At 34.5% G+C, this 10,618-nt stretch overlaps 3 protein-coding genes across 3 annotated transcripts; 1 reads left to right on the top strand and 2 right to left on the bottom strand.

The window, feature by feature from the left end:
• Positions 1 to 613: 613 nt before the first annotated feature.
• On the top strand, positions 614 to 5,498 carry LOC111717160 (calphotin-like; the record flags this gene model as incomplete). The annotated part of the gene is made up of 6 exons (XM_023492670.1): positions 614 to 1,170; positions 1,639 to 2,208; positions 2,640 to 2,784; positions 3,218 to 4,077; positions 4,926 to 5,261; positions 5,481 to 5,498. Coding segments are annotated over 6 exons (2,486 nt in total), but the record flags the coding sequence as incomplete, so codon positions are not given.
• Positions 5,499 to 6,729: 1,231 nt separating this feature from the next.
• On the bottom strand, positions 6,730 to 8,309 carry LOC111717159 (flocculation protein FLO11-like). Its single transcript, XM_023492669.1, has 2 exons — positions 7,868 to 8,309; positions 6,730 to 7,775 (listed from the first exon to the last, which is right to left on the bottom strand). Coding segments are annotated over exons 1-2 (1,047 nt in total). The 5' UTR covers positions 7,869 to 8,309.
• Positions 8,310 to 8,923: 614 nt separating this feature from the next.
• Positions 8,924 to 10,152, bottom strand: LOC111717158 (uncharacterized; the record flags this gene model as incomplete). The annotated part of the gene is made up of 3 exons (XM_023492668.1): positions 8,924 to 9,090; positions 9,288 to 9,415; positions 10,019 to 10,152. Coding segments are annotated over 3 exons (383 nt in total), but the record flags the coding sequence as incomplete, so codon positions are not given.
• Positions 10,153 to 10,618: the final 466 nt, after the last annotated feature.

The following is a 10,618-nucleotide window of genomic DNA, read 5'->3' as shown; positions in this document are numbered from 1 at the left end:
TAAATATAAAGCAGATACTTTCTAAAATTATAAGGCCAAATGACTATAACCTAAATTTGTCAAATGATGCACTCAAAAACATAACTTCCCCCTTGGAGTGCTATCCTAAACTAAATATTTATTTTAATTTGTTATATATTTTCAAATACCTAACAGTTGTTAATATATCCAAATTGGTATTTCTCCATCTAATTGCTCTGTTAATGTTGGCGGTGGTTCAAATGTTGTTGATCTCAGCAAAATTGGTATTTCCCCATATAACTGCTCTGTTGTTGTTGGTGGTGGTGATGTTGTTTCTCCCACTGTGTTTTTTTCTGCTGCAGTAGTTGTTTCTCCTTGTGTTATTGTTTCTCCTATTGCAGTTGTTTCTCCTTCTGTAGAGGTTTCTCCTACTGTATTTATTTTTCCTACTGTAGTTGTTTCTTCTATTGTAGTTGTTTCATCTGCAGTAGTTATTTCTCCTGCATTTGTTGTTTCTCCTCCAGTAGTTGTTTCTTCTACTGTTGTTGTTTCTCCTGCATTAGTTGATCCTACTTTTGAAAAGTTTTTCCTTCTGTAGTTGTTTCTCCTTTCGTAGTAGTTTTTCCTACTGTAGTTTTTTTTCCTTCTGTAGTTGCTTCTTCTACTGTAGTTGTTTCTACAGCAGTAGTTATTTCTACTGAATTTGTTGTTTCTCCTCCAGTAGTTGTTTCTTCTACTGTTGTTGTTTCTCCAGCAGTAGTTGTTCCTCCATGTGTAGATGTTTCTCCTACTGTCGTTGTTTCTCCTACTGTAGTGGTTTCTCCTTCTGTAGTTGTTTCTCCTTTTGTAGTGGTTTTTTCTATTGTTGTTGTTTCTCTTACTGTAGTTGTTTCTACTGCAGTAGTTATTTTTCCTGCTTTTGTTGTTTTTCCTCCAGAAGCTGTTTCTTCTACTGTTGTTGTTTCTCCTGCAGTAGATGTTTCTCCTACTGTTGTTGTTTCTCCTACTGTAGTTGTTTCTCCTGCTGAAGTTGTTTCTTCTACTGTAGTTGTTGATTCTATTAAAATTGGTATTTCTCCATTAAACTCTTCTGTTGTTGTTTCTTTAGCGACTGTTGTTATTGATCCATGTAGTTGCTCTGTTGTTGAAGGTGGTGGTTTAACAGTAGTTGATCCCAGTAAAATTGGTATTTCTCCATCTAATTCTGTGGTTGGTGGTTCAACAGTTTTTGATTCAACAAAAATCGGTATTTCTCCATTAAACTGGTCTTTAGTTGTTGGTAGTGGTTCAACAGTTGTCGATTCAAACAAAATTGGTTTTTCTCCATGAAATTGCTCTGTTGTTGTTGGTGGTTACTGAAAAGTTGTTGATTTTACCAAAATTGGTATTTCTCCATATAACTGCTCTGTTGTTGTTGGTGGTTGTTCAACAGTTGTTGATTCTACCAAAATTGGTATTTCTCCATTTAATTGCTCTGTTGTTGTTGGTGGTTGTTCAACAGTTGTTGATTCTACCAAAATTGGTATTTCTCCCTTTAATTGCTCTGTTGTTGTTGGTGGTTACAGAAAAGTTGATGATTCTACCAAAATTGGTATTTCTCCATAAAACTGACTTGTTGTTGTTTGTGGTGGTTCAAAAGTTGTTGATTCTATCAAAATTGTCATTTCTCCATTTAAGTGCTCTGTTGTTGTTGTCGGTAGTGATATTGTTTCTCCTACTGTCGTTTTTTCTACTGCAGTAGTTGTTTCTCCTTGTGTTCTTGTTTCTCCTACTGCAGTTGTTTCTCCTACTGTAGTTGTTTCTCCTAGTTTAGTTGTTTCTCCTTCTGTAGCGGTTTCTCCTACTGTATTTATTTTTCCTACTATAGTTGTTTCTTCTTTTGTAGTTGTTTCATCTGCAGTAGTTATTTCTCCTGCATTTGTTGTTTCTCCTCCAGTAGTTGTTTCTTCTAGTGTTATTGTTTCTCCTGCATTAGTTGATCCTACTTTTGAAATTGTTTCTCCTATCATAGTTCATTCTCCTACTCTTGCTGTTTCTCCTTTGGTAGTGGTTTTTCCTACTAAAGTTGTTTCTCCTTCTGTAGTTGCTTCTTCTACTGTAGTTGTTTCTTCAGCAGTAGTTATTTCTACTAAATTTGTTGTTTCTCCTCCAGTAGTTGATTCTTCTACTGTTGTTGTTTTTCCAGCAGTAGTTGTTTCTCCTTGTGTAGATATTTCTCCTTCTGTAGTTGTTTCTCCTTTTGTAGTGGTTTTTCAATTGTTTTTGCTTCTGTTACTGTAGTTGCTTCTTCTTCTATAGTTGTTTCTACTGCAGTAGTTATTTGCCCTGCTTTTGTTCTTTCTCCTCCAGAAGTTGTTTTTCTACTGTTGTTGTTTCTCCTGCAATAGTTGTTTCTCCTACTGTCGTCGTTTCTCCTACTGTAGTTGTTTCTTCTACTGTAGTTGTTGATTCTATTAAAATTGGTATTTCTCAATTAAATTCCTTTGTTGTTGTTACTTTAGCAATTGTTGTTATTGACCCATGTAGTTGTTTGTTGTTGAAGGTGGTGGTTTAACAGTAGTTGATCCCAGTAAAATTGTTATTTCTCCATCTAATTCTGTGGTTGGCGGTTCAACAGTATTTCTCTATTAAATTGGCCTTTAGTTGTTGGTAGTGGTTCAACAATTGTTAATTTTAAGAAAATTGATTTTTCTCCATATAATTGCTCTGTTGTTGTTGGAAGTGGTTTAACGGTTGTTGATTTTACCAAAGTCGGTATTTCTCCATATAACTGCTCTGTTGTTGTTGGTGGTTGTTCAACAGATGTTGGTTCTAACAAAATTGGTATTTCTCCATTTAATTGCTCTGTTGTTGTTGGGGGTTGTTCAACAGATGTTGATTCTACCAAAATTGGAATTTCTCCAAATAATTGCTCTGTTGTTGTTGGTGGTGGCTGAACAGTTGATGATTCTACCAAAATTGGTATTTCTCCATTAAACTGACTTGTTGTTGTTTGTGGTGGTTCAAAAGTTGTTGATTCTATCAAAATTGGCATTTCTGCATTTAAGTGCTCTGTTTTTGTTGGTGGTGGTAATGTTGTTTCTCCTACTGTGGTTTTTTTCTGCTGCAGTAGTTGTTTCTCCTTGTGTTCTTGTTTCTCCTACTGCAGTTGTTTCTCCAACTGTAGTAGTTTCTCCTAGTTTAGTTGTTTATCCTTCTGTAGTGGTTTCTCCTACTGTATTTATTTTTCCTACTGTAGTTGTTTCTTCTATTGTAGTTGTTTCCTCTGCAGTAGTTATTTCTCCTGCATTTGTTGTTTCTCCTCCAGTAGTTGTTTCTTCTACTGTTGGTGTTTCTCCTGCATTAGTTGTTCCTACTTTTGAAGTTGTTTCTCCTACCATAGTTGTTTCTCCTACTCTCTTTGTTTCTTCTACTGTAGCAGTTTTTCCTTCTGCAATTGTTTCTTCTTTCGTAGTGGTTTTTCCTAGTGTAGTTGTTTCTCCTTCTGTAGTTGTTTCTATTGCAGTAGTTATTTCTCCTTCATTTGTTGTTTCTCCTTCAGTAGTTGTTTCTTCTACTGTTGTTGTTTCTCCAGCAGTAGTTGTTCCTCCTTGTGTAGATGTTTCTCCTACTGTCGTTGTTTCTCCTACTGTAGTAGTTTCTTCTTTTGTAGTTGTTTCTCCTTTTGAAGTAGTTTTTCCTATTGTTGTTGTTCCTCATGCTGTAGTTGTTTCTTCTACTGTAGTTGTTTCTACCGCAGTAGTTATTATTCCTGCTATTGTTGTTTCTCCTCTAGTAGTTGTTTCTCCTTGTGTAGTTGTTTCCCCTACTGTTGTTGTTTCTCCTACTGCAATTGTTTCTTCTTTCGTAGTCGTTTTTCCTAGTGTAGTTGTTTCTCCTTCTGTAGTTGTTTCTACTGCAGTAGTTATTTCTCCTGCATTTGTTGTTTCTCCTCCTGCAGTTGTTTCTCCTACTGTAGTGGATTCTCCTTCTGTAGTTGTTTCTACTGCAGTAGTTATTTCTCCTGCATATGTTGTTTCTTCGACTGTTGTTGTTTCTCCTGCAGTAGTTGTTCCTTCAACTGTAGTGGTTTCTCCTTCTGTATTTGTTTCTCCTTTAGCAGTGGTTTCTTCTATTGTAATTGTTTCCTGCATTTGTTGTATCTCCTCCAGTAGTTTTTTCTTCTACTGTTGTTGTTTCTCTTGCAGTAGTTGTTCCTCCTTGTGTAGTCATTTCTCCTACTGTCATTGTTTCTCCCCCTGTAGTAGTTTCTCCTTCTGAAGTTGTTTCTCCTTTTGTAATGATTTTCCCTACTGTAGTTGTTTCTCTTACTGTAAATGTTTCTTCTACTGTTGTTGTTTCTCCTGCAGTGGTTATTTATTCTACTGTAGTTGTTTCTCCTACAATAGTGGTAACTCCTATTGTAGTTGTTTCTCCTAATGTAGTTGTTTCTACTGCAGTAGTTATTTCTCCTGCATTTGTTGTTTCTTCTCCAGTAGTTGTTTCTTCTACTGTTGTTGTTTCTCTTGCAGTAGTTGTCCCTTCTTGTGTAGTCGTTTTTCCTACTGTTGTTGTTTTTCCTACTAAAGTGGTTTCTCCTCCTGAAGTTGTTTCTCCTTTTGTAATGATTTTTCCTACTGTAGTTGTTTCTCTTACTGTAGTTGTTTCATCTACTGTAGTTGTTTCTCCTACTGTAGTGGTATCCCCTACTTTATTTTTTTCTCCAACTGTAGTGGTTTCTCCTACTGTAGTTGATTTTACTGCAGTAGTTATTTCTCCTGCATTTTTTGTTTCTTTTTTAGTAGATGTTACTTCTCCTGTTGTTGTTTCTCTTGCAGTAGTTGTTCCTCCTTGTGTAGTTGTTTCTCCTACTGTAGTGGTTTCTCCTTCAAAAGTTGTTTCTCCTTTTGTAATGATACTTCCTGCTGTAGTTGTTTCTCTTACTGTAGTTCTTTCTTCTACTGTAGTTGTTTCTTCTGCTGTAGTTGTTTCTTCTACTGTTTATTTCTACTGCTGTTGTTATTTCTCCTCTACTAGTTGTTTCTTCTACTGTTGTTGTTTCTCCTGCAGTAGTTGTTCCTCTTTGTGTAGTTGTTTCTCCTCCTGTAGTTGTTTCTCCTACTGTCGTTGTTTCTCTTACTGTAGAGGTTTCTCCTTCTGTAGTTCTTCCTCCTTTAGCAGTGGTTTCTTCTACTGTTGTTAATTTTCTTGCAGTAGTTGTTCCTCCTTCTGTAGTTGTTTCTCCTACTGTCGTTGTTTCTCCTCCTATAGAACTTTCTCCTACTCTAGTGGTTTCTCCTTCTGAAGTTGTTTCTCCTATTGTAATAATTTTTCCTACTGTAGTTGTTTCTCTTACTGTAATTGTTTCTTCTCCAGTAGTTGTTTCTTCTACTGTTGTTTTTTCTCTTGCAGTAGTTGTTCCTCCTTGTGTAGTTGTTTTCCTACTGTCGATGTTTCTCCTACTGCAGTGGTTTCTCCTGCTGAAGTTGTTTCTCCTTTTTTAGTGGTTTTTCCTATTGTTGTTGTTTCTCTTATTGTAGTTGTTTCTTCTACTGTAGTTGTTTCTCCTTCTGTAGTGGTTTCCCCTACTTTAGTTGTTTCTACTGCAGTAGTTTTTTCTCCTGCATTTGTTGTTTCTTCTCCAGTATTTGTTTCTTCTACTGTTGTTGTTTCTCTTGCAGAAGTTGTTCCTCCTTGTATGGTTGTTCTCCTACTGTCGTTGTTTCTCCTATTGTAGTGGTTTCTCCTTCTGAAGTTGTTTCTCCTTTAGTAGTGGTTTTTCCTACTATACTTGTTTCTCTCACCGTAGGTGTTTCTTGTACTGTAATTGTTTCTTCTACTGTAGTTGTTTTCCCTAAAGTAGTTGTTTCTCCTTGTGTAGTTGTTTCTCCTACTGACGTTGTTTCTTGTACTGTAGTTGTTTCTCCTACTGTAGGTGTTTCTTCTACTGTAGTTGTTTCTGCTACTGTAGTGGTTTCTCCTACTTTAGTTGTTTCTCCTACTGTAGTGGTTTCCCCTACTTTAGTTGCTTCTACTTCAGTAGTTATTTCTCCTGCATTTGTTGTTTCTTCTACAGTAGATGTTTTTTCTACTGTCATTTTTTTTCCTACTATAGTGGTTTCTCCATCTCTAGTTGTTTCTCCTTTAGTACTGGTTTTTCCTACTGTAGTTGTTTCTCCTTTAGTACTGGTTTTTCCTACTGTAGTTGTTTCTCCTACTGTATTTGTTTTTCCTACTTTAGTTGTTTCTCCAACTGCAGTGGTTTCTTCTACTGTAGTTGTTTCTTCAACTGTAGTTGTTTCTACTGCAGTAATTATTTCTCCTGCTGTCGTTGTTTCTCCTACAGTATTTGTTTCGGCTATTTTAGTGGTTTCTACTATTGTAGTTGTGACTACTACTAAAGTTGTGTCTTCTACTGTAGTTGTTTCTCCTAATGTTGTTCTTTCTCCTTCTGTAGTTGTTTCTCCTACTGTGGTTTTTTCTCCTACAGTAGTTGTTTTTCCTGCAGTTGTTGTTTCTCCTAATTTAGTTGTTTAAGTTACTGTAGTTGCTTTTCCTGGTGTAGTTGTTTCTCCTACTGTAGTTTTTTCTCCTGTGTCAGTTGTTTCTCCTTCTGTAGTTATTTCTCCTGCAGTAGTTCTTTCTCCTGCAGTAGTTGTTTCTCCTGCAACAGTTGTTTCTCCTGCAGTAGTTGTTTCTCCTGCAGTAATTGTTTCTCCTGCAACAGTTGTTTCTACATTATGGTGTGGTATTAAGGATCATAAATGATACAATAAAAGATTTGTCCATTCATCNTTCTTCTACTGAGGTTGTTTCTCCTACTGTAGTTGTTGTTCTTAAAATAGTTGTTTTTCCTGCATTTGTTGCTTCTTGTGCAGTAGATGTTTCTCCTATTGTAGTTGTTTCTCCTGCAATAGTAGTTTCTTCTGTAGCAGTTGTTTTTTCTGCAGTAGTTGTTTTTCCTGCAGTTGATTTTTCTCCTGCTGTAGGTGTTTCTCCTACTGTAGTTGTTTCTCCTGTAGCAGTTGTTTCTCCAACAGTAGTTGTTTCTTCTGCAGTTATTAATTCTCCAAATGTAGTTGATTTATCTGCAGTAGATATTTCTCCTGCAGTAGTTGTTTCTCCTGCAGTTGTTATTTTACCAATTGTAGTTGATTTACCTGTAGTTGATATTTCTCTTGCAGTAGCTGTTTCTCCTAGTGTAGTTGTTTCTTCTGCAGTAGTTTTTTCTCCAGCTGTTGTTGTTGCTTGTACTGTAGTTGTTACTTGTGCAGTGGCTGTTTTTCCTGCAGTTGTTGTTTCTCCTAATGTAGTAGTTTTTCCTACTATAGTTGTTTCTCCTGCATTAGTCGTTTTTTTTTCTACAGATGTTTCTCCTGAAGTAGTTGTTTCTCCTGGTGTAGTTGTATCTCCTTGAACTGTAAAAGATACGACTTTCGTTACAGTGGGTGGATTTACTGGAGAAGTGACTTCTTCTGTTACATTGGGTGGATTTATATCCACTAGAGTGGTTTCTTCTGGATTGGTTACTACTGGATTTGTAATTTCATTATTGTTTGGATTTATTGTTGTGAGTTCAACTGTTGGTATTGGTATTCTTAATGTTGATCCTATAACTTCTTGTATGTTTGGAACAAGGTTATTATAAATATTTTTTAACATTTTGAGAATTTGAGCAATTCTAATCTTGATTGACTTTATTAAAATTCTTATTTTTTCCCTTTGTTCAATAACTAGAGTTCTTTCAGTATTAGATAGCAGAACACTTGTGAAGGAAACAAATTTTTCAGCCAAGGCAAAGAGATCTTCCCGTGATCCTATGGCATCAATGTTCACTAAAAAATTTTAAATTTTAATTGCCAATTTTATTTAAAAGACTATTTCTAAACACACAGAGACATTAGTTCTGAAGAAGAAATTTATTTACTTGTAGTAGCCGTTGCTTTTATAACAATTTGATCAAGGACTTCAACACATTCTGCACCGGAAGCTTTAATCAATTCTCTCTTCACCCTAAAGAGAATGATGAGAAACTGGAGAGTAGATAAATCGAAGATGAAAAGTGATTGAAATAATTTCCATTAGTCATGCTGCAAGACAGTTATGAGATTTTTATTAGGGCCTTAGTGATGTCAATAGTGATTATGAAATGATTTACCTAGCTGTCCCATTTAAGATCATACCAATTTTAGTATCAACTTTTAACATTTTATCTAAAGCAGTATTCAAGGATTTTAATACCCCTAAAAGATTATCCTCTGATGTAAAACATTTTGTAATATAACCAGTAGCACCATCTTCTAGTTTCTTACAAGCTGCGTAAACTGGTTTACACACATCAAGAGATTTCTTAGCTTCTCTTTCCAGTGTAACACCTGAAATTGTTGAGTAATAAAAGATGTATTTTAAAAACTTGAATGTTTAAATTAATGGAAAGAATGCAATGCCTAGGCCTTCTAAAATCAAGCTAGTTTTATAAAATCAAAGACACAACATTAAATGAAGTTTTCACTCAACTTTTTTTATTTTTAGAGTAATTTCTCATAGACATGGGCATTGAGCAACTAGTAGAGGATGGTCTAGCTTTATTAATCTAAAAAGTGTTTTTTAAATTGTTTTTGGCATAAAGTTTAGAAGTTGTTAAATATTATAAATTAAAATGTAAAACCATTTAATGAATGTATGGATGTTAAGTGCTTCTTTTTATTGTAATATTTTTTCTATTTCTAAATTGCACAAAGATTGGACAGTAGGGTCAGTTCCAATTTTGGTTCACACTGATCTAGATTTAACCAATGATTTCGCTCTCAAAAAATACAAATTGTAAAAAAATACAAATTGCCAATAACACGGGTGGGGACACATGATATAACACACAGAACAAGAAAAATTAAACTTTTACTACTAAATTCTTATTCTGATCAGTCCATTAAATTTAAGATATTGTTTACAAATATTTAAGGTTGTTTATATATAACATCAGTCCATTTAATTAAAGATGTTTACAAATATATATATATAAATAATTTTTAGTTTAACTTACTTAATTTACTGCAGTTGGAGAACCGTCGTGGGTAATCTTCTATTTGGCTAAAACATGTGCATTGATCTGAAGAGCTCGTTTTGTTCAAGCAGGCCTGATAATCAATCCTAAAATGTTTATTTGTGTGTCTCAGGGAACATATAAAAATGCAAATTCAGAACAACAATTTAGTTCTTTGGAATTATGTATGCAAATTTTTAATTACAAGTAGATATTTTAAAATTCACTAAGATCTAATAAAAGATTTCATGCAAATTACAAAATTTAAACTTTTCTTTAGCTAATACATTTTTTTAACACTTACGACAAATTAGTGAGAAGGGACAAGCAATCATCCATGAGGGTTTGATTCTGTTCTGAACCTGCACTGTTTACACATTGTTCAGTTATGTTTCCCTCACAGTAACTCATGTTCATGTAATAATCATATCCCTAAATTAGTTCTGAGGTTAAACCTTTCGAGAAATGGCACTTTACTTTATACAAGATATTTTAAACTTTGATCCTAATCTCAACCCAACACAAGGATTTACAACTTGCTGCCTGATGACCCACTAGGCTAGGAAATTGATCCTTCTTTATCTTGTTTATCTCAAGTCAGTAAAGTTAACCAGGGTGGAGCTATGGAGGAATCAATGCTGGTGGGAGGAGTGTAATAGCATTTCTATGGCCATGGTAGAAACGAGCTTCATCGGCCATCTTATACCCCAAGACCAAGCAAGTTCTTTTCAGTCCCGAACCAGAAGGGTCAAATGGAAATATATTCGCTGCAGGGGAATATGTGTTATTTAGATCAATCTGTGTTGATCCAACACTTACTATTTGTATTATTAAAATGGAAATATATTTTTTGTATATTATATTATTCCACTCAATCTTGGCTTTTTATTATTAGTCTTTTTTCAAGTCTATACTAATGATAACAACAGACTACTGCACAATTCTCAAACTTGAGCAGATGTGGTATGTTTGATTGACAGAACTTCAGGAATTCAGTATAATAGGGAAGGTATGTATAGAATAGGTGAAACTTACCATTCCACCATCTGTTGTATTGTATTGACCTCCACAAACTGGAGAATTATCCAGGATTGAATCATTACCCCCAATAGCAATCATCAGAGCATTCTTAGAAGTGCTGATAAAATTACTGGAGTTTAACTTCTTTTCTGAAAATATTGTTGGCAAATTAATTTTTTAGATAATGTGTTGCAAATAGTACAGGTGTCTAATATTTGCTCAATATATAATAAAAGTGACCATTCACTTTTTTGGGTACTTTCGGTGTTAAAACCCATTAGTGACGAGAAGGTCAATTTTGACCGGGTGAGGTTTTTCTTTTTTAAGTGCCTTTTTTCTTAAGCTAAATGTTGTCTTGTCTTTTCCTGCGCTTTCCTTAGGATTTCTTGTTTTCAAAACATATTTTATATTTGATGAAACTTCAAAATTGGGTTTTTATTTAAATTTTAAATTTTAAAACACCAAAAAACAAGATTTTGAATTCGGAAAAAAAACCAAAAGAACACCCTGTAATTTAGTTTTGAATCTATAAAATTGTCAATTTTTTTTGCTAGAAACCATTTAAAGATATTTTTGGAATCTTCTTCTAAAGATCTAAATAACTAAAACATGAAA

Source organism: Eurytemora carolleeae, unplaced genomic scaffold, assembly GCF_000591075.1.
Source record: "Eurytemora carolleeae unplaced genomic scaffold, Eaff_2.0 scaffold2402, whole genome shotgun sequence".
Classification (NCBI taxonomy): domain Eukaryota; kingdom Metazoa; phylum Arthropoda; class Copepoda; order Calanoida; family Temoridae; genus Eurytemora; species Eurytemora carolleeae.
Note: the sequence above shows the minus strand (reverse complement) of the source record. Positions and strands in the feature narration are given on the sequence as shown.